This window comes from Equus quagga, chromosome 9 (assembly GCF_021613505.1).
Source record: "Equus quagga isolate Etosha38 chromosome 9, UCLA_HA_Equagga_1.0, whole genome shotgun sequence".
NCBI lineage: Eukaryota > Metazoa > Chordata > Mammalia > Perissodactyla > Equidae > Equus > Equus quagga.
In genome coordinates, this window is record NC_060275.1 from 19733790 (window position 1) to 19758590 (window position 24801).

General features: G+C 35.1%; 1 protein-coding gene across 3 annotated transcripts in view; it reads right to left on the reverse strand.

Moving 5' to 3' along the window:
- WDR7 (WD repeat domain 7) overlaps nucleotides 1-24801 on the reverse strand; it is a 355196-nt gene that overhangs the window by 133946 nt on the left and 196449 nt on the right. For all 3 annotated transcript variants that reach the window (XM_046671781.1, XM_046671782.1, XM_046671779.1), the window contains one exon: nucleotides 7242-7463. In XM_046671781.1, coding sequence (XP_046527737.1) covers nucleotides 7242-7463 — 222 coding nt within the window. The remainder of the gene's footprint in view (nucleotides 1-7241; nucleotides 7464-24801) is intronic.

The following is a 24801-nucleotide window of genomic DNA, read 5'->3' on the forward strand; positions in this document are numbered from 1 at the left end:
TACACAGCAGATGCTTGAGCTATTTCCTTTCTTTATTCTTCTATAAGTATTTCTAGTAACTACAATAAATACTAACATAACACATATGTCAGGCACTTTTCTAAATGCTTTACATACATTAATTTACTTAATCCTCACAATAACTCTGTGACGTAGGTCCTATTATCATTCCCATTTTTTAGATAAAGAAACTGAGCCACAGAGCATTTAAGGCCACACGGAGTGGTGATGTCAAGATTCAAACCCAAGCAATCCAGAATAACGAAATTCCAGTAAAAAGGCTGAACCACCTAAACAATTAGCTCTGAGAGTAATATAAATGTAAATGATTTTAGTGCATAGCCAGAGTGAAGAACTACTGTTCTAAACACAGAAGATGTAATGGCAACGCATGTCAAGTGGCCCCTGGAATCAGGATGATCTTCAAAGCTAAAATTACCAAAGAGAAGTAGTGGTAAAGTGCATGGCATGCTGAGTTAGTGCAATGAGAAGAGTGGATGAGGTGGGGAGTGGAGCAAGATGCCAGACAGGAAGGCAGGATTACTTCCCAAGTGCCAGGAAGGCGGGCTCAGAAACAGGAGGGAAAGCAAACAGCAAGGCAATCTCTATGGCTACAGCAGCAGCTCAGCAACACAATCTGATGACTTGTTTGTGAACAGTGACAATACCCATTCTTTTGTCACTGCTTATCCTTGCAAATGACATGATGCTTTTCTCATCGTTGCTTTTTTCCATAACGTGCAACTACCACGAGTTTTGTTATTAATTGCAATTTAGTGACTTTGTCTTAATCTTGCTGATAAAACATTTGAGATTAGGTTTAACTTTTTTACCTTAAAATTCAGGAAATAAATTCATTATAAAATCAGCTTCAACCAATATTAATATATTCACTGAATAAAATATGCATGGTTATAAAGCATGCAAAGTATGTGGGGGATCATTTTCACAATGGTAGACTACAACAAAATAAAACCAAACATAGCACCAGAACCACATAAAACTCAAAACACAGGTTTCATAGAATTAAAATATCCCTTAGGTAGCATCTAACTGAGGTTTCCATTTGGTGATATTACAGTGGCACTCGTAAAGAGTTCATATAAAATATAATTATACTGTTTTTAAAAAACCATAATAGAGAAGGAATTTATTCCAATGAACTCTTGGAGTTATTAACCATTTATATTTTAATGACTTTCTTTTGAGTATTGAATGGAATCTGCTGTTCCTGTTCCCAGAATAGAAACACAAATGCACATATACATAGCATTTTCCACGTAACAGCAGCGAGGTCACCTACCTTGACTAGCTGAAGAACATGAGCACTATAGTATTTCTAAACAGAGATATGGATTTTGTACACATTTATATCTCCATGGCACTAGCACATCCCTAAATGAACGATTCAATAGATGCCCATATTTAAAGGTGACCTGGTACTTGCTGACTTCCCCCATCTTTTTTGCAGCACCACTTCTGAATCTTTCTTGTTTATAACACAAAAAGACTGTGTGAAATGGTGAAAATATACTGATTTAGAGTTGGAAGATAGCTGTTCAAGTCCAGGCTTGACACTTCAGCAGTATGATCTTAAAACATTAAACCTCTGCCATCAATTTACTGTCTGCAGAAGAAAGTTTAATCCAATTTCACAAAGCTTTAGTGAGTACTGGGCAAAGCATCAGTTTCCTCATCTGATACATGGGAATAGTAACAGTACTTATTTGATAGGATTAGACGATTAAATAAAGGGCCAGCCCCATGGCCAAGTGGTTAAGTCCGCACACTCTGCTTTGGTGGCCCAGGGTTTCGCCAGTTTGGATCCTGGGCACAGACATGGCACCGCTCATCAAGCCATTCTGAGGCAGCATCCCACACAGCACAACCAGAAGGACCTACAACTAGAATATACAACTATGTACCGGGGGGTTTTGGGGAGAAGAAGAAGAAGAAAAAGAAAAGACTGGCAACAGACATCAGCTCAGGTGCCAATCTTTAAAAAAAAAGAAGATTAAACAAGATAATACATGTAAAGTACATGGCAAAATGCCTAGCACAGAGTAAATGCTCAATAACCAGCTAATATTAATATGCCTCATATCATGTGAGGCGCTGGATAAAATATCTGTCTTGCAGGGTAACAAGAGATTATGTACGGAGTTGGAATAAAAAGCATGTTAAATAAGTGGTAGTCCCACTCTCCAGTCTGTTGACAGAAGGGGAAACTAGGACACATGTAAGTTAGTAATATGCTGAGTGGAAGCCTGGAGAGGGTGCCCATCTCCTCCCCTCCAGGACTGAAGTACTCACTCCCCAAGCTCTTGGGAGTGCCAGTGACTGATAAATCTCAGCTCAGTCCCTCTGTGGGATTTGCTCTAGGTTAAAGAGAGCTGCCTCACCCAGGTCACACCCCCTTCTCAGGGCACCAATGACTTGGATCCCAGTGACTGACAGACATGAGAATATAAAGGCCAAGCCCTTAGCCCCAATTCAGGTAAGTCTGAAGGGCCATCACAGCTCCAGAGTTCCCTGAGATAAGCTGAAGCTTTCTAGGCAACGGACACGCAATTCAAATTCTCCCCCTGCCCAATCCTGCTTCTCTCACTCCCCTAAAGGTATTGATCCTGATAATATGCCTACACACAAATCTGTCTCAGAGTCTGCTGCCTAGGGAAATGACTTATGACACTTGCCCAAAGTCAAAAAGTTAATGAGAGATCAAAATGGGATTTACTACAGATGTGTCAGCATAACTCCACAATTATAAAATGAGCAGAAAAGACCAAATGAAAGAATGAACCAAAAGACCTATAAGGTGACATTATAAATAATATGCTAAAATACTCAAACAATGCCTCACTTGCGGATCAAAATAAAACTAAAGAAGGATCTCTACTGAAGCTGAGCTGATGTGAAACAAAGGAGCATCCATCTCCACATGGAGAGGAAAATGAAAAGGTGATGGAGAAGGTGAATTTCCTGGGCTGCTTTCTACTTCACCTCAGAAGCAGGGACTAATTGGACTAAATGCAGCTTTAAAGACAGAATAGTTCCCACTCTTTATTCTATACAAGAGGCAATTGCAACCCAGAGGGAAACGTGGCTTACCTAGGGTACAAGGTAAAGTGGCCTGTCTAGGCCTCTTCATCTTCAGAGTCCTTCAGCTTTGTCTTCAGTAAGCGATTTCAACGTTTTACATAAAGTATAACTCCCACAAAAGATCCACATATATTCAAATATAAGTATAAAATGCATTATAAAACTAAGTATGACTTTTGAATTAGGCATCAGTGTCACTCTTCCCCTCCCATCAAGGTAGATACTTGGGATTTGATGATGTTATGAGTTATCACAGAATGGCTTTACAAAGAAGGTTAGAACTCACTATCTATACCTCTAACTATATTAGCAATTAAAATTCATCAAACATTGTATCTTAATGGTGTTGCCTCAAAATGAACACAATTATTATCTCATTCAACAGGATGCCATAAAGACTAAATATTTAATGGTAGCAATGCATTCTAAATGCCACATACACAAATAACATAGCCATACGTATAGCAACTTTGAGCAGGTTAACATTGTAACAGGTTAATATTACATATAACTGATCGAAAAGAGCCCAGATGAGACATAAACATTTAGACATCTGTTTCCAATCAAGAGAGCAAGATTTAAACTGATAAACATAAATTTAATCAAGCCACCTCAATCCAAATAAGAAAGGTCTTGAAAATCCCTGTTGTAGGCAAATCTACCATCAGGAAATCCTCAAAGACCTTTGAGGAAAACAGGGTAATGGGATGGAAGTTAAAAGCAAACCCACAGTTACCTTTAAAATATTTTGTAATTATTAAAATAAGACAACCATAATGAGTGAGGAAAAATATCAAGGATATTTTTACACAAATTAAACTGGTGCTAATCATTCATTTTTATAGACTATTTCTTGCTTGCTAGAAACCTCTCTGAAACTCTGTCTTTTGTTTCAAAGAAATAATCATAAATATTATTTGTGAAGAAGCATTACCTTCTTCCCTTCCCACAGCTAGCCCTTTATCCGGAATACTTAAAGAATAAACTTGTTACTGAAACACTTAATATTTAAAATGTTTGGGTAAACTTTATTTGCCTTGCTTGGGAAAGCTGAGGCGGCACCATTCAAAAGCCGTCCCCCTAGCACAGTGGGCCCAGGGTTTCCCTCCCGTTAGAAACAGACTTTGGGGTCAACCCCTTGACACGCAGTTCAGTTCCCTGTCTTTTAACAAACTAAAAGAGCAGTACTAAGACTCTTCAATTCTTTCATCAATTCTCAAGGCTTCTCTGAAAAATCTCTCTTTCTACTCTGCCATAGCTTTTTTAATTCCCTCTTTTCTCTTAAACTGTTTCCTCTTTTTCTAGTTACAGCAGTAATGATTTGCAGGTGAAATTATACTGTTAAGAGATGTACAGAGGCAAAAGCATGAATATCAGAATTTTACATAAAGATAAATTGTGGTTACAAAAGTTTAGAAAAGGGATGACAGTACTAGTCTACATAACTCTGATAATAGGGTATACACTAACCTCCCAGCAACCAGCCAATGGCTTGTGTGGAATCAGTCTGCAATCCATTAATTTACGATGTTCTCACATTTATATACAGATACTTATATTGAGGTATAGGAAATTCCAGAGAAATAGCACTTATGTTCAAGTGCTTTGCAAGAAAATATAAAATACCAAAGAATACTGTTGAGAAATTATATAAAACATACAAATCAGTAGTCTTCAAAACACGTAACCCCCTTCAAATGGGAGCACCTTAAGATTTTTCAAGGAATAGTTTTAAAAGCAAAAATAGTTTTAGAAATACAATTAAATGAATTAATTTCTGGAAGCTAAATATGCGAATGAACATCTTCCTTAAAACTGTGAGGGTAGAAATTTTCTCTCTTCCAGGAAAATAATCAAGGATCTAAGATTTCTGATTTTTAAAGGAAAGTTTGTCATGTACTTTTTAAAGGTGGATGATGATGGATACCAAATAGTTATGGTAAATATTCTATTGAATATATTAAAAAGAACAATAGTTTTATTTTTAAATGTCAATATTTACAATATCCTCAAAATTATATCTTTTGCAATGTTTAAACTTACTATTAAAAAGTTTTAGCTGTCGACATAAAAATGTGCAAGGGATTAACATCTTGATACTCTCTAGAGAGATGGTGAGTAAAAAAGCTTGAAAGCCACCAGACTAAATAAATCATGTCAAAGTTTCATTCACCCCTACCATTCTAACGCCAAGATTCTAAAGAAGGAACTACATACATAAGTCCTAGGCTGTCTGGAGTCTCACAGAGAGGAGACTTTTGTAGCGTGGGTGAGATTTGAGCAGTTACGAAGAGAAAGCAGGGAACTTGAAGAACTGGAGAAAAGACAGAGGCTAGAGGGGAGAGGGAGAGGGGAGAGGGAGGCACCACAGCATGGGGGCCTCCGTGGGAGAGGGAAAGCGGATGTGCACAGGTGGAAAACGCAAAGGGCACGGGTTTTCAGGTCACAAGCAGCTTGAATGCAAGTTCGGGTTTCACTACTTTTTGGCTGAGTCACTTTGAAAAAGTCTTAATTTCTATTTTGAAGATGAAATGAGGGGGCAGAAAATCAAGTGCTTTTTAAGTTAATAAGTGATAGCACATGTTAGTCAGTAAGCCCTTTTCAACTGGGAAACATTGAACAGTGGCAATTTGCATACTGGTCAATAGCATGAGCCCTGGAAGCAAGAGACTGCGCTGAGACAAAAATTGCCATTTCCTAGGGGTATGATCTCGCCAGTTAACCAAACATCTCTGTGCCCCGCTAGCCTTATGTTAAAATGGAGATAAGTGAGGTGCCTACCTCATAAGGTTATTATGAGGATTAAGTCAGTCATTGCACATAAAGAGCTTAAAATTGTGCTCAGAAGAATTAGCTACTTAATATTGTTGGTGGTGTTATTGTTATTATCACTCTCTGATTCTCAATGTCAAATACAGATCAAGAGATTACCAACCACTAATGAACATTTGTTGGATTAAGGGCCCACAGCGGGGGTGCAGCTAAGTCTACAGCAGGGCCTTACCAAGAAAAACCACTAACCCGGCTCCTTGGTTTCACAGCAAAAGTATGTGACAACGATCCAGTGATCCAGTGAAGAGCTCTGCTGTCATACCTAACAAGGTAACATAGATCTTTTTCCCTTGCTTAAAGGCCAAAATCCCGAAAGAACACATTGCAATTTGTTCTACAAAGAGTATCTTGTGATATATTCAGTAGGATTATATTTGGTCCTTAAGATGACACAATTTGTTAGAAATGCTTTTACAACACGGCAGGAACATTTTGACCTTACCTAAATGAGTTCTGACACTGAAGTACCAAAAGACATCATTAGAAAATACCCTTACCTATTATTAACATACCAACCACAGAACTGAAGGTAGCAGTGTGACATAAGCCCTTGGAGCTCTGAACGTAATTCTTCAGTCATTCAAAAACTGTTATTGGAATATTTTTTAAATTACAGAGGTAATTCATAATTCCTCATTCATGCTCTTTAAAAAAATACATAGATATTTATATCTTTTTAAAAAAATTTTATTTATTTTATTTTGTTCTGAGGAAGATTGGCCCTGAGCTAACATCCATGCCCATCTTCCTCTACTTTATGTGTGGGATGCCTGCCACAGCATGGTTTGATAAGCAGAGCATAGGTCGACACCCAGGATCCGAACCAGCGAACCCCAGGCCACCAAAGCAGAACGTGCAAACTTAACTGCTGCGCCACCAGGCTGGCCCCCACCTTTTTTTTTTTTTTTTTTTAAGAAAAAACTGGTATTCCACTCCCACCCCTGAGTTTTCAAACTATGGTCAGGACAAGTTGCACAGTTTTTCAGAAATTGTTTTAGAAGTTGGAAGTTTTAACTTAAAATTAGCTTTCATAAAGTTTGCCTAAAATCTTGACCAAAATGTTAAAATACAAAGCTCAGAAATAAAATTAAGAAAAGCCTTTAAAAGACCCTATTTTAACTCTTAAAAAGAAGTTCAGGTAACTATAACTCTATAGGAATGTGCTAAACAGGCCACACTTCTTTCTAACTCCATTTAAGCATCCTGTTTGAGATAAAACTTGGGACACATCCAATGTTCTGAGATTTTGTTAACAAATAATATGCATTGAGAAGTAATAGATCAGCATTAGGAATCTGAAAACTTACAAGTATGTCTAGCCAGTGAGTAGTTGGATCCACCACTAGTCAAACCAAATCCCTCAGGAATTTGACTAGAGCTTCGAGGTCTGGTCAACAGTTTAGGAGGTTCAATTTCAGCACCGAATTCAGCTCCTATAACTCCCAGTAAAACAATAGCAGTAGCTTGCTTCCGTCTTTCCTCATACGATGTGGAAATTTTTTTCATTTGTGGGACACTTGATAAGCAACCTGAAAACCAAAACATAAGAATATAAATTAAAAGAATACCAATACAAAAAAGATATATGATCATAAAAACGTTAAAGACTCATTCAGGAAATAATCGTCTTTTCAACAAATGGCACTGGGACCACCGATTGTCTACATGTAAAAAATGAATTTACTTCTGCCTCTCACCATACAAAAAACCATCTCAAAACGGATCCCAGTCCTAAATATAAGAGCTCAAACTAAATAACCTGCAGAAGAAAACAGAGATCTATATCTTCATGATGTTGGGATACGATACCAAAAGCGCAAGTAATTAAAAAAATTGTTGTTAATTGGACTTCACCAGTATTAAAAACTTTTACACTTCAAATGACAGAATTAAGGAAGTAAAAAGACAACACATAGACTGAGAGAAAATACTGTCAAATCATATGCCTAATAAGGGATTATATCCAGAATACATAAGGAACTCTTAGAAGTCAATAATAAGAAAACCCAACTTTTAAAATGGGCAAACAATTTGAACAGATATTTCTCCAAAGATATATGAGTGGCCAATACGCACATTCAAAGGTGATCAATATTACTGGTCATTAGGAAAATACAAATCAAAATCACAATGAAATACCACTTCATAGCTACTAGAATGGTTGCAATAAAAAGGATGGACCATAATGTGTTGCTGAGTATATATAGAAATTGAGACCCTCACGCATTGCTGGTAGGATGTAAAATGGTACAACTATTTTTGAAAATAGTTTGGCAGTTCCTCAAAAAGTTAAACACAGAGTTGCCCTATGGCCCAGCAATTCCACTCCTTGGTATCCCTCCAAGAGAAACGAAAATAAATGTACACACACAAGACTTGTACATGAATGTTCACAGCAGGATTATTCATGATAGCTAAAAAGTAGAAACAAACTCAAATGTTCATCAAATGATGAATGGGTAAACAAAATTTGGTATATCCATCCAATAAAATATTATTCAGCAATAAAAAGGAAGGAAGTACTGATACATGCCAAACGTGGATGACCTTGAAAACATTAGTTAAGGGAAAGAAGCCAATCAACAAAGGCCCATATACTTATGATTCCACTTCCATGAAGTGTCCAGAATAGGCAAATATATATAGACAGAAAGTAGATAAGCAGTTGTATAGGGCTGGGATGGCGGTGAAATGGTTAATGATGGTTGATGAGTACTAGGTTTTTGAGATGATGAAAAAGTTCTAAAATTAGATTATAGTGATATCTGCACATATCCAAATATACTAAGAATGACTGAATTCTACACTTTAAAAGGATGAATTTTATAAAATATAAATCATATCTCAATAAATCTCTTTTTTAAAGATTGCTCATTAACTCACTAATTTGCTCACTAATTTAACAGTATTTATTGAGCATCTACTTTGGGCCAGGGAACTGCAAACATGAAAATAAATAGTCCAGGTTCTCAAGAAACTCACTATTGCGTGAAAAAGGGACAGCCTGTTCACAAAGAAGGGAATGCTGAATTTAAGACTCAAAGATAAGTAAGAGTTTGCCAGGCAATAAGAGGAGGAAAAAAATGGGTATTTTGTCCAGGTAGACCGGAATGCAGACGCACAACCAGCCATTTGAAGAAATACTTGTAGACTAGGCAAAGCTCAGCATATTTTCCTATTCAGAAGAAACACCAGCATGATACCCAAAACATAATGGAAAACAATTTTAAATTCTTATTAAAGTATCAATAAATAGGAGGTAATAAGGAATTGCATTCCTAACATTAATAACTGTTTCTTAAAATTTCTTTTCCCAAACTTTTTCTCACTAAAGTAACTACACCTCACTCACTCTCCGAAAATTCTCCCAAGACTTGGTCCTTTGCTCAGTCCTACCTCCTTTTCGGTTCTACTCCTTTCTATAGCTGGACTACCTTTTATTTTTTGTTGATATTTATTATGTGATATTTATGAGCATCCATAGAATTACACAAAGAATACATAAAAAGTATCAAGATATACATGTATACAATCAACTTTATAAAATCCTAATGTTTTTCATAGGTGTTTTAGATTTTTAAAACGTAATTAACCAATGTGGCTATAACTAAAGTCTACCATGGATTGTGTCTTGACCTCACTATCCTTCCCTCATGCCCCAGAGGTCACCACAATCCTGGCCTTATCAAATGTTTTCAATCTATTATATAGTCATATCAATGTTACCTGAAATGTTATATATTTTCTGACCATGAACGATGCCGTACTCCTGGGGTAAACTCTGAATGGATGGACAGATGGATGGATGGCAATCGGTAGGTAGGTAGGTAGGCAAGTAGACAGACAGATAAACAGACCAATAGACAGACTCCGAACTAAATTTGCCAATAGAGTTTTTTACATTTTGTCCATAAGTTAGATTGGACTATGATTCTCTTTTCATATACTACTCTTGTTGGGTCTTACTAGCAATATAACACAAGCCTCAAAAATTGAGTTAAGTAACTTTCTCTCACCAATTCTTTGAAACGGTTAAAAGACTCTAGAAGATGGATGAAAATTCTCCTCTAAAACTTTCAGGGCCTGAGTCTCAGGACATTCCACTCCTGAAGTCAGGGGGCAGGGAATGAACGGGCAAGGGAAGAGCAGGGTGGAAAAAGGAATATTGTTTATTATAAGATCATTTTCTTTAAAAGTCACTTATTTAGTTTGACTTTCTATTTCTTCTTGAGTCATTTCTGACAGCCTATAGTTTAAAAAGAATTACCTATTTTAATCTAAGTTTTTTTTTTTTTTTAACATTGGCAACAGATGTTAGCTCAGGGGCCAATCTTTCTTTTTCTTCTTCTTCTTCTCCCCAAAGCCCCCCAATACACAGTTGTATATTCTAATTGTAGGTCCTTCTGGCTCTGCTATGTGGCACACTGTCTCTGCACAGCTTGATGAGCGGTGCTAGGTCCATGCCTAGGATCCAAACCAGCGAAACCCTGGGCTGCTGAAGCGGAGCGCATGCACTTAACCACACAGCCACGGGGCTAGCCCCTAATCTAAGTTTTTAAATATATTGGTGTGAAGTTACTTATAATATTGTCTACAATATAAAAATCTCAATCCTATCAGTTGAAATGAATCCTTTTAAAGATTATTTGTGCCTTCTCTGATATTATTTTTATGCCTTTATCAGTTTTATTAGAAATACATATTTTATCAGATTTTAAAAAAATACTTTGGTTTTGATCTTATCTCATTGCTTTCTATTTCACTAATTTCTGCTGTTTTTTTTTACTATTTCTCCTTTCTTCATTTTCTTTATATCTTCTCTCTGTTTTCTTTCTCTTTGCTTTATTTTGTTTCTAAGTTCTTAGGTTGAACACAATTCACTTATTTTCATTATTTTCTAATATGGTTAACATCACCAGTCACATAGTTAATATCCATTTTCCTCTTCTTTAATAATAGCACAATGTCAATTTTAACTGAGTAGCAATGTACTCACACCCTTTCAGTGTTCTTCCAGGAACTGAGGAAGCCATAGCCTAGCTCCTAAGCTTTAAGCTTTATTCATGATATATTTTAAGTTCTCTTTAGGTCATAGGAGCCAAAAGCCTGCTTCTGGAAAGCAGCTAATGGTTTCAGCCCAGATCATTGCATTTCTATTCCATTACTTGTCCACAGAGATATCCTTCTTGAGCCTAGTTATGTTTCTTTGGTTTTCTATTTGTATATTTTATCCATCATTGCTATATATTTGCTACAGAGGGATTTAAAAAGTGAACTTCTGGAGCCACCTTGATTGGAGGTCAGCTTTCGCTCTTTCTAATATTAATCCATCCAGCTTTTCTGGCCGCTTTCAGTTCTTTGCTCTATACATTAATTAAATCAATACAACAAAGGGCCCTCAGAGCTTAGTATGCCAACCAATAAGTTAGCAGCTGGGACTGCTGACTATTTTTAGATGTTTTATTTTATCTCTTCATTTTTCAGCTTTGTAACTCTATACTAAAGGTAAGACAAAGGAATGACAACAGCGGACGGTAAATGGGTACCAAATCATGAGAGGCCTTGTACGACAAGTTGAAGACTTTTAACTTTTGGTTAATGGAAAGCTACTGAACAATTTTGTATAAGGTGGTGACATCAGAGTCATTCATCGTTAGATCACCACAGTAGCAGCACGGAAGGAGACCGTGACGTAAATCAAGACTGGTGTCAATAGAACCAACGAGGGGCTGGCCCCGTGGCCGAGTGGTCAAGTTCGCGCACTCCACTGCGGAGGCCCAGGGTTTCGCTGGTTCAGATCCTGGGCACCGACATGGCACTGCTCATCAAGCCATGCTGAGGCAGCGTCCCACATGCTACAACTAGAAGGACCCACAACTAACAATATACAACTATGTACCAGGGACTTTGGGGAGAAAAAGGAAAAATAAAATCTTAAAAAAAAAAAAAATAGAACCAAAGAAGACTCATGCAGTGATCAGGTAGAAAACACTAAGTACCTTTGGTTGTAGAAGTTCATTCATTCCATCAGTTACTCAGTCATTCGACGTACAAGAATTGAAGGCCTAGTGTACGCGTGGCATTATGCTAGGTATGAATTAACGGGAATGAGAAAAGCAAAGGCCCTGTCCTCTTTGAACTTAAAGGCTACTAAACAGGAATTAGAAATGTACAGGTTACAAAACCAATGAGAACTTTATGGACTGAGGGAACACTATATTTAAGAACCTAAAGCATGAAGGAATTTGTTGATTGCTATTTCAAGAATTGGTAATTGAGCTGGAACTCTGAGTCAAGAGGAGAATAGTAGAAAATGAGGGAAGAGAGGCAGGCAAGGGCCAGATCATACATGGCTCTAGAGGTAATAGTCACATTTCCTTTTTTATCCTACAAACAATGGGAAGATACTCAAGATAGGGTTTATGCCACAGAATGACTCAATTAAATTTAGGGTTTTAGAAACCCACTCTGAGTATGCATGAAGAATGCTGGAAGCGAGGTGATCAATTAGGAAAGTATTGTAGAAATCAAAGTGAGAGATTAAGGTTGGCTTGGTTTTGGATGTTAAACAGGAGATGCAAAGAAGTGGACAGCTTCAAGATCCATGGGTGATGTCTGAGTACTTGATGAAAACACTGCAGAAGGATTTGAGATGTCATGTCCTGAGTTCTTTTAAAAATTCTAATTAACTAAAACAAAAGTAAAACAAAATCAAAAAACTCTTGCAAGAAAAGTAGGTATGGGCTTTCCAGAAGCTAAATTAAAAAAACACCTAGAGCACAAAGATTTAGTACACACTTTAAATTCCATTTATTTAGCTGTTCTGAAAGGCAGAATAGGATGTGGGCAAGAAGACCTAATAGAGTCTAAGAAATGGAAATGGTAAGACATTATAAAGAATTTAAGAGGCCGACCCAATGGCGCAGTGGTTAAGTTCACACGTTCCGCTTCGGCAGCCCAGGATTCGCCGGTTTGGATCCTGGGTGTGGACATGGCACCACTTGGCAAGCCATGCTATGGCAGGCGTCCCACATATAAAGTAGAGGAAGATGGGCACAGATGTTAGCTCAGAGCCAGTCTTCCTCAGCAAAAAAGAGGAGGATTGGCAGCAGATGTTAGCTCAGGGCTAATCTTCCTCAAAAAAATAAAATAAAAGAGTTGGAAAGGAATAATTGAGTAAGAAAGTGGCATTAAAGCCCTTAACGAAAAATGGGAGGTTGGTTACCTAGAAAACTAAGATGGTAACAACAAAGAGTAGTTACTCTTTATTTGGATTCCAAAAAAGTTTGGTGCAAGTGAGTACAAAAAGATTTGTTGTTGCTGCTGCCATAGTTTCTAAGCTTCTAGATGTCATAGTTTATTGTTTGTTTTTGTTTTAAAGTCCTGGAAATTTGCCATGAGTTTTTAAGCAGTATATATAAAGACAAAATCTAAACTGAGTCCACAGAGAACAAATTCATCTTTAAAAATATTCTAACTCTTTCATATAAAATTTTAGTTATTACTCATTTTTCTAATTTGTTTAATTTTGTATTGTATCTTTCAAGTGACACGCAGGCTGCTTCACAGTGATGTTCCTCCAATGTTATAAAATTACTTTATAGGGGCCAGCCTGGTGGCACAGCAGTTAAGTGCGCACGATCTGCTTTGGCAGCCTGGGGTTTGCCAATTCAGATCCCGGTGCGGACATGGCACAGCTTGGCAAGCCATGCTGTGGTAGGCATTCCACATATAAACTAGAGGAAGATGGGCACGATGTTAGCTCAGGGCCAGTCTTCCTCAGCAAAAAGAGGAGGATTGGCAGCAGATGTTAGCTCAGGGCTAATCTTCCTCAAAAGAAAAAAAATTAAGATAAAATTATAACTTCCAAGGTCATAAGTAGTCACATTTCATGAATTAACATTTGTTATAAAAAGGATCAATTAAAATGTTAAAAAATATTTAAGTAATATTAAGAAATATCTTCTAATTTGATATCAGAGCATGAATTTCTCTCCATTGATTTTTTCCTAGTTTTTTAAAGACAGAGGAAATGTTAGAAAAAGTATTAGCACGCTATTACATACTATTACAGATTCAAAGTATGACACTGATCTGTGCTAGTTATAATAACTAAAGCGGGAAAAGAAACCTAAAGGCTTAACCATACTAAGAAGAAAAAAATCAATAATCACTGCCTCTGTGTTTAGAAGGATGACAACGCATCTTAATTCTAGACAAAGTGATATTTAACAGTTTGATAATCTGTATCTCAGTACATGCATTTAAAATCAACTTTATTTATATATAAGAGAAAGACATAAGCAATAAGAGCTCTGTGCAACTGGGTCTAGATTCATGTAGTATATGTTCTACTCTACATAGCATTCTTGAAATAGGAAGCAAACCCAGCTCCCCTCCCCCCAGGTCTCAGCAAGAGCATGCTCCATAACAATAGTTCAAAGGAAAGCTCTATTCTGCAGTTGCACTGATTGTTCTGTCAGCTGACCTCTGCAGAAGGGAATTGCTAACCGCTGCCTTGCTCCTTAGCTGACAAATGAATGATCGCAGCTCCATCTATTTTCACTATGGCTGCCTCTAGCCCAGGTGCTCAGACAGAGAGCCCGGTGTGACATCCTAGATCAAGATGAATTGGCACAAACTCCTGATCCAAGATTGTTTTATACCATTTAATTTAGTTTCTTCCCCTGCTTGGATGAGCACAGCTCTGGTTATGGATTTCTATTCTAATGTACTGAAGCAGGCCCTGAAAGAAGCCAATGAAGCAGCTGCTGGAGCAAGGGACTGCAGGGATACTGATCAATAGGCAAGGCATTGACCCCAGCCGTTCAGCCTCTACAACGGCCACTGTTGAAGGGGGAGGGGGCATAGGAGCACACATGGGCTGCTTCCAGTAGGAAATTAAACAACAGGGGCATTCGGAGAGCTCCGCCTCCACTTCTGGTCCCCCACTTTATCTGTTCCTTTTGTTTAATTACCTCAATCTTATCTTAACTCTCACTCCTCGAGAAGGAATTAAGACTTCGGGAAAGTTTTAATAATGTACTTTAAAAGAGGCATTTGTAAATTTTACCCTTAAGCTCATAGGAAGAATCATAACAGGTGCCCTCTGCTAAGCGGCCAAAATATGAAATCTTAATTAGCTGTCAAGTACATCGCTTGGTGTAATTTAAAGTTTGGCATGTGCACAGGCTCATAAGAACACTGCCCAACTAGCGATGAACACTACTGATGTGAAATTCCGTGGTATGTAATTTTTATCAGTACTCAGAGCTAAAAAGATGATATAGCTCTTTGTTAACAAGGAAAGAAGAGCAAGAAAAGAATCCCCTAAAAGAGACACTGACTGATTAGTGAACATATAACGTATTCCTACTCCTTTTCTAAAAGTAACAGAGATTTCTGATCCTTTAATTTTTCAGATTTGGAAACATTTAAAATTATTGACTTTGCCTGTGTTTTTTCTTAAATAATACAAGAAATATGCAATTAGGTGCAATGTTTTCCTGCAAATAAGCTGACAACAAATGGGAGATTTTGAGATATTAAAACTAAAATAATTCTGTAAAAGTAGACCTTTTGAGAGTTTCATTTGTCTCATGAAAATTTGGTATTTTTTCACAGAGACATACCTCCATTTAATCATGCTAAAGGGTGACATGGAGATCCATTTTCTTGACAGGACAGTTGATCACCCTATCACCGTAAGAAAATTAATACCTTCAACTCGCCCTGTGTGGAAACAGAAGCTACACACAATGGTAAAGGATATAAATGTTCTACGTTTTAAGTTGCAAAAAGAATACTTGTTCTGCGTGAAAATAATATGTCTTCTTGTTATTGGGTTAGTTTAAATAAAATATGAGCCTTTGATGTTATTAAAACAACCATTTAATTCATACAGTGTTCCTCAAAAGTACATAATTGCCTTCAGATTTAGCATCATTGACTCCAGATTTACATGAATGGAGTAAACACTTTACTTACAGCTTAACTAGAACACAGGTAAAATATTTGAGAAGTTTAAGCTATTTAAAGGGCTGTGAGATATTGATTACTTCATTTAAAAAGCAGTCAGAGAGTGCAACCAAGAGGTCAAGATAAATTTAACAGTTTGAAGCACTTTACTAAATAACTCTAAAGATCATGTTAATTGGCTTTGTGCAGTTCCAGGGTAAAATTAATTTTATCCTAGCTTACAATAAAAGGATTAAAAGACATATTAAGTTCTTCAGTTTTAACTGGAATAGGAATCAATGGATTTGAATTAAGGCTAAAGGCGGTTTTATGAGAGATGGACTACCAGCAGATACTTTATATCTGCTATTAGCCATATATTGATGGAGCTCAGTTATTGTATTAGGTATTAAAACCTTAGATAAGAAGATACCACCAATTTACTACTCTAATAAAATAGTTTAAGCACTGTACAATTTGACCTGGAAAAACTGTATTCAAAATTTGATTCTTTGTTTAGGATTGAGTATCAGAATGCTGCTATAGATGACTTATATATGTTTGATATTTAAAATTCTAGTAAAAATTAACGCAGTAATATGCTTGAATTCAATCACAATTCACTTCAAGAGTCTAACTATATTTAAAACTATATCAGAAGCATATCATTAGGAGTTTTTAAACCAAAACAGTACATTCAGATTGGTTTTAGCATACTAATTTTATGCCAGAAATTCGTGACACATGCTTGAGTCCGAGTGACATTCACAATGACATATTTTCTGAATTTGATATAAATTTCATTATACTCTAAAACATTACTTTGGAAATTGAGAAATGTCTACTCATGATAAATGAAAATAAAACTTTGAAAGCTTTTCTTTACTCTTTTAATATTTAATAATATGTTTTGGAATTATATGTACAGAAAAATAAATTGCTTTTACTATGTGCTGCCTAGCAGAGCAATACAATTTGTATTTAACTAGTTAAATATCTTATATATTAATAAATAACCGTGACTTTCTAAGACTTCATATGAATGATCAGAAAAGAGTGCGTTAACAAGATCTCACAGCAGAAAACTAAAGGGCAGCATGTAGAGACTATTTAAAATAATAACTTGGATTAAGCTACAAAATAGTTTTATGGTTCTTTACAACTTCGTTTATTTGCAATAAAGTGTATTTGCTAATATTAGGTTTGATTAATTATTAAAGAACAACGTAAATTTAGCAAAGCGAGGTTTGTTAATATTGGCAACCTTGAGCACGAGAACTTTCAGAATCCAGACACATGATTTACTACTTACAATGGCTACATACAGTGAGAATAGTCTTAGCATATATATTATTCAAAGCTCTACAAATGTTAGCCAATAAAACTACGAAAGATTTCTATTTTCACACCAGTAAAATATTCTCCCAAATTTTCATTTTTATTTATTTCTCTTTTCTCAGCCCCAAAGATATTTTAAATGCTATGTAGCATTATCAGCTGATACTATGAAAAACACATAAGATTGCATATTAAGTAAAGATGAGTTTAAAATTGTACCACAGTGAAATACGTCCAATCAAAATATATTTTAACACATTTCTAAACATAAACAGAAGTATCTAAAAGAAACTAGACCCTCGAAAGTGAGTTGAGTTTAAACTGATTTTCAGATGCACTTTAATCAAAATAACTTCAACTTCCTCTTGACTACTATCTAAATTGATGAACCTTGCTGCCTAATGGAATATTAACAATTCATTTTTAAGATACGTCTTTTTAATAATTATACGGTGCTAATCAAATATGTTAACTTTACATATACATACACATATTATGAATACTTAATTACATGCACACACATAAGTATACAACATCCTTAGGTAGACTACCAAGTCATTAAACATTAAACCTAAGTGAGCTAGAACCATATTTTGGAGATCTTAAAGTGTGTTATCTATGTTTTAGAATCATGATGACGAAAAAATGGCCCTCTGTGGAGTTTTCATAGAGTAAATAAACTGTTTCCAGATATGTTTGGCCAGAACATTTTTGATACCTACCTGCTATTCCTGGGGTTGCTTAAGAACGATAAAGTACAATGCCATAAAAACGTCAGCTTTGACCAGATATGTTACAGTACTCTTCCAAATAAGCTTTATTAACAACAGGGGTAAAAAATCTTAAAAATAAGCAAAAAGTCTTTAATATTAATTCATTTTTAAAACAAATTGTAAGAGTTTAAATGATACAGTATTCTACTAATTAAATTTCAGTTATCCAATATACCCCAAATCTGAGTCAAATACTTCAAAGATGAATTTGTTAAGTGGAAACACAAAAAGGCATAGATTGGTGACAATTCAACGTGTGAAAAAGGACACAAAGATCTCATCTCCTGGTAGAGAATCCTGATTTCATAAACTCATAAGGAGGATCTGTGGGTTTATGCCATTGTAAATGTATTTAATTAAGTTTCTTTTCTTAAGCCAAGTGATTTTATATGAATATCACATATTATTTTCACTTGTTGGCACAACTTAGAGCACTGCAAATCCTGCAATTTTTACAAAATACAGCAAATAAATTTTGATGATATGGAAAAAAATTAAAATTGCCGATGGTTACATGGCCAATACATAAATTTCTACCTGTGCACCTGAAATAAAATAAAATGTGCAAATTTTCTGAATCTTCCTCCATACCTCCTCGAGGAAAAAAGATGAGCTGATTAAAAGTGACAATCACGGGCACTTCAACATTTATTTCCAAACTTTTACATGATTACCAAAGCTAGTGTGTGTGTGTAGAATATTTGCAGTATTCACTCTGTGGGCAGCATAGGTGTTTCCTCTGCTGCATTAAAAACATATTTTAGTTGTTTTGTGACACATCTGCCAGTGTTTTCCTTACACCTACTGATGGAGCATATGGAAGTCGCTCCCCAAACCTATGAGGCTTTTATTGTTTTTGTTGCTGCTGCACTATATTTCCTGGCTTGCTTGAAAGCTGAGGTAAACAAACATGCGATTAATTTGTTTGTATGCACGACAGCCCCCTGCTGGAACATGAGAGGCTCTGCAAATGCATATATTTTTCTGCTGCTGCTGATTAAGCACTTTTGAAATAATGTCTCTTGCATATATACGTACTACGTGTGTGTGCATTTGACAAATCAATTTTCCGAAAAATGAGACAAAAGCAAAATAAACGAACACTCCAAAATGACTTTCTTTTTCAAAGGAAATTTAATATTATCACTATCTTGGGGGTGTGTTGATTATTTTGCTAATTAGTAACCTTAAGAGAGTAACTTGTATGTTTTTCGAGTAATTCCTATACATTTTCTCATTCTTCACACACATAAATTCTACACCCGTTTCTCCATGATCTGCATTATCTTATTTTCCCCTTTATTTTCTACCTGAACATCAAAAAGTCAATTGTTTTTCATTTTACTTTTAGTGAAAAAATTCTCAGTTTGAGAGAAAAGTGAGATTTATAAAATTCCAATTATCTAAGTCATCTAGGAAATCTGAAATCTTGCAGGTACTAAGTCTGAAAACGTTCTTGATTCACTTTACCTTTCAAAGGTGAATCTGAGACACATGTCAAGTTTTAAAAACTGTACGAATTGTAACATTAGCTTTTTAATGGCGTAAGAAATATTTCAGAAATAGTGGTTAGTGGCTTGTAAAATTATATAAATCTGAAAACATATGAAAATCATTATCATAAAAATCCAGTTAATGCTCAGAAAAAGAAAACTTCTACAATGAGATTTCCTCATAAAAACAGTGGAGCAGACATGATGTGTTTCTTTAAAAAAGATAAATGGAACACATGAGACTTAACATTTGGTGGACTGTTAGAACACATTCTATGAAGATGTTATACCTGCGCATTACAGCACAGTGAGAAATAAGTTGTTACATCTAAGGTCATTTTTACTCATAAAATGACAAATCATTTATTGGATTCACTTAAAAAATATTTTCACCTAGATAATTATCTCTATCAACTCAGTGACATAAAACTAGATCAAAAGGATAACTGCTTTGTTCTACCATTGAGAAGTTAACAAGTACCTCTGTTCATTTATAAGAAATATTTGTAGTATTCATTTTTCTGAATGACTATATATTTGGTCACATTTGGTCATTGAAACAATGACACGTAACTGAAGTTTACCATTTTTAAAGGTTTGCAGTAAATTAGAACTTCTTAGGAATTTCTTGGTTTTATTTTTCTCAGTAGATTACTTTATAATATCATCTCTGAGTTTTAAAAATGATCTCCTTATTTCATGTTATTTTTTCTTCACTCTAAGTGAGGAGTTAAGTAGACATAATTAGACATAATGGAGCACAGTTAGGGGTACCCGCAACGTCTTGGGAATCGCTGGCCAGACTTCTGAAATAATAGCAGATCAGAGAAAAAAAGTTGTGGTGGTTAAGCCCAAAGCAAAGTTTTGTTTTGTTTTTTGAGGAAGATTGTCCCTGAGCTAACAGCTGTGCCAACCTTCCTCTATTTTGTATGTGGGCCGCTTCCACAGCATGGCCAGGCTGCTGAAGTGGAGCAGGCGAACCTTACCCACTACGCCACCAGGCCAGCCCTGCCAAAGCAAAGTTTCATAGTAAAGATTTCAATAACCCAGTACACAATTAGCAGAAATATATAAGACTTTATCATTTTTTAAGCATCCTGTGAGTTAAAACTCGATACAGATTAACATGTGGTATAATTACTAAGAACTAAATAAGTAAAGAAATTTAAAGGAAAATATTTTTAAATTTAAAGGAGAAATAAAATAAGACAAATAAGTAAAGAAATTTAAAGGAGGAAGAGAAAGGTCAAAGATAACTCTGACTTTTAATTTACTAATCACATTAACAGATCATGAAGAAAGCAAGCTTTGAAAAAGAAAAAGGCAAATAAGCAAAAGTAGACTAAGCTTTCAGGCTAAAAGTCTAAAAGCCACTGACAAAATAAATCATAGCCTGAAACTGTTAAGGATATACTCTTCTTAGCCTACAACTTATTTAAAAAAAGTAGTCCATCTATGGTCCAAGGAATATGCCCGTGTGTATTGACATACTAGCCCATTTTTTCAGAGATTTCTATGTAGCGTCAACGGCTTGAAGAAATGGAAAGCTTGAATTGCTATTAGAAAGCTACAAAAGATTTTCATTTTTGATCTTGTTACACATTATGCTTTCATCATTTTTAAGCTACATAGAGAGAATTATGCGCCTTTAAAATTATTATAGATAATATTTAAATTATTTTACATTTCCTCATTTTATAATGGAGAGAACCTAGTTTATCAAACTGACTCTAGTTATTTAGCAAATGTTTTTTCAGATCTTTTCTCTGTTTATATGATTTCTTTTACTCTGTATCTTCTCAAATAAGTATACACAGATAAAATTTACTAATATTCTCTTTCATATAACTATTTTATATGATTTCTACTAATTACTTAATTCCATTTATAATTTGGATCTGAGTTGCCTAACTTGCACATATCAAACTAAAACAACCTTTGGACCTTGAATTTTTGCACAGTTCTTTGTTTAACCAAAAAAGGCTAATAAGCACATATGCCTAGAGATCCTCAATATCTAAGTCACTGATTTGTTACTACTATGGATTTTGAAAAGCTACCACTCTTGAAATAAACACTAAGAGAAAAATTTAATGTTTTCACTTATATATATATGTAGCCAGATACTCAAGTTTGTAAGATGTCATGCTATTTTAAAAGACTGGTTTTTAAAAAATCTGTTTCTGGTACATTACAGCACATTATCATTTCCTCAAAATTCTGTCTGACTAGCTCAAATCATTAGGTTATTCAGGAGTTGGGAAGAGACAGCTTTATAATCTTCTCTTACCTTAATGCATCTTTTATTAAGACAGATAGATACTTCCAAATGTAAAAATCTAGAAAATATACGTGGATTGATCATGCATACATACATATATTCAGGATGGCTCTTATTGTACTTAACTGCTCTGAGACTTTTTGAAAGAAGGAAAAAGGAACATCAAATCAAGAGAAGATAAAGTCTATTGAGAATTCTTCCCCCCTCCACCGCCACAGACCACCCGTGTCAGTATCATAAATTGCCATATAGGGCAACAGGAATAAGGCAAATGAAAATAATCTAAAGCAAGAATTTACCACGTACTTATAATTTTTCTCAAATAAAATGTTTCTCTTATTAGCAAAAGAAAAAAATTGAATATTTTCTCTAATACTTTATCCAATGTTTTTGATTTCTACACAATACTCAAATAAGAAGAAACAGTATTGACTTAGGGCAAAAACAAACAAATAAAACATCTCAAAATATGTCAACAGTAAAATGTTCCCCACTTAAACAATAAAAACAGCAGAAAAATCTGAAGTCTATCATTTAAATAATCAACAAATATTAGGTCTGTAGAAGTTCCATCTGCTTACGTAGGGTGCTTGACATATGTACTAATATTGTGTTTGAGATAATGACATAATTATATGCCTACTACAATCACTTTTCAAATTCTTTCACAAAAACAGATAAACCATTAAGAATTTAAAAGGAAAGGAAGACAAATCAGAAATAGAACGTGTAAAACATCTCCTATGTCCAAGACTAGATGACTGTTAGTGCGGAATTTTTGAATTTTAGAGGAAAAGGGGATCAGAGAGCTCTTCTAACCAAACCAATACCCATATTTTATAGATAAGGAAGGTTAAGTAGGTTAAGTGTTCAAGTGACAAGGTGAAGGGCACAAAGAGAGTGGGCACTCATGACAACATCATTCCAGATGGCTCTCTAGAATCTTCACTGGCCTATAAGTCAGTGTTTGTTGCATAGAAACCAGTTAATATTTGACATCTGCTTCAAGATAAATCTATATTGGGTATCTTCAAATCCTGCACAATTAAAAATGTTTCTTAAAAAAACAAAATTTATAATTAGAAAAAAGCTTAAAATAAGTTTTGGTCTCTAGTATCTAACTATGTTATATGTATCTTCTACTGGGGCTATCTATAACAAATGTAAAAAATTGAGGGGGGCTGGCCCTGTGGCCCAGTGGTTAAGTTCGCGTGCTCCGCTTCGGCAGCCCAGGGTTTCGCTGGTTCGGATCCTGGGCGCAGACATGGCACCACTCATCAGGCCATGCTGAGGTGCTGTCCCACATGCTACAACTAGAAGGACCCACAACTAAAATATAGTATGTACTGGGGGGATTTGCGGAGAAAAAGCAGAAAAAAAAATTGAGGTGAGAGATTCTATCAAGTATATAAAGAAACTAGATTAAATTGGATTTTATACGGAATACATATATGGAATATTGAAACATACTGAAAAAATACAAAGTACTCAGCATAAACATTATTGCCACTCAGAGACCAAATACTGAAATAATATATTATTCAACAGGATAAGAAAATAAGCATGTCATCCACAGAAACATCAACAATCTTCACAGGAGAAAAACTTCCTTGAATACAATATATGAAGGAAAACACCAATTAAAAATATAACTTTAAGTTTTAGTTATCTCTGCATAAGCTTCCTTATAAGTTAATGTCTACTCTAAGCTCACATACACAAATAATCCAAACTTACACACCGATCTCCAAATATTGCAAATAAATTCACTATCATTGCCAAAGTTCACCTCGTAATATCACAGAAAGAATAGCTTAGAGTCACCATAAGGGTTAAGACAATCATTTTCTACTGCATACTAGTGCTATTCTAAGCCGATAGTGTGTTTAAATCCACACCAATGAAATCAATACAGCACTGTTCTATTCAAGGTGAGACCAAATAAACCTGTCTGAAGCTTTGAGAAATAGGCTTTGCAGTATACTTTGAGTGCTAAATGCCTTTCAGTCCAGAGATCTGTCATTAAATAATCATTAGCCATCATTCACTCTTCCTAAAAAGCTTAACATCTAAACTTGTTCAGCATCCACTAAAGCATTAGTATAGACTACCAAGTAAGTACTCATTAGCACTTAGGAATGTTTCAACCACTCCACTTAACCATGCATTCTTATAAAAAAATAAGCCAAAATATTAACACATATTTATCACTAGATTAGAGGCCAGTTTATACAAATGATTAGTAAAAAGGACAAGAACATAATGATCAGCCTTTTTTGGATAACATGGCATAACTCATAGATTTACAATCAACTCTTTCCTGTCTGATCTATCCAAATAAAACCTGTTGTCTTTCCTACCTTCAGCATCATATATAATTCAGCATCCCATATAAACCAAATAAAATCAAGTTAATCACAATAGAGAATTCATCAGGAGGTAATCTTGGCTTTGATCCTGAATGTATTTTAAAATAATGCTTCTTTTATCAATGCTATTCACATCTCGCTTTCAATATATGATCATCTCTATTACTAAATATCAACTATAATGGACCCTGCATTATTTTAGGTATCATATGGTAGAGAGAAAATTAAGATATATTTATCTTCTTTCTATTACCTGAAAGATTAAGTAAATAATATACAACGATCTGTATTTAGTAATATTATTGGATCATGTGCATAAATTTGATAGTCAAGGTAATTTTCTCTGTACTTAAAGAAGTTAATTCTTGTGTGCTATTACACTAATCCTCTCAATTTCAAGCTAATATTAATGTCATTTCTGAAATGTTAATTCATTCTTCATTTTTAAAAGCTCAAATAAAAATATATAGCCAGGTACTTATGATCTCATCTACAAATTTATAACTTATCACTTTCAATTTTAATATAGGTTTCAACCTAAATGAGAGTCATGATATTATAGGAACATTTTATTTAACTGGATGACATTTGATATTTCCCTAGTAATTAGATAACTAAATGCAAAATAAAACTATTCTTTTAGCTATTAGGTACCT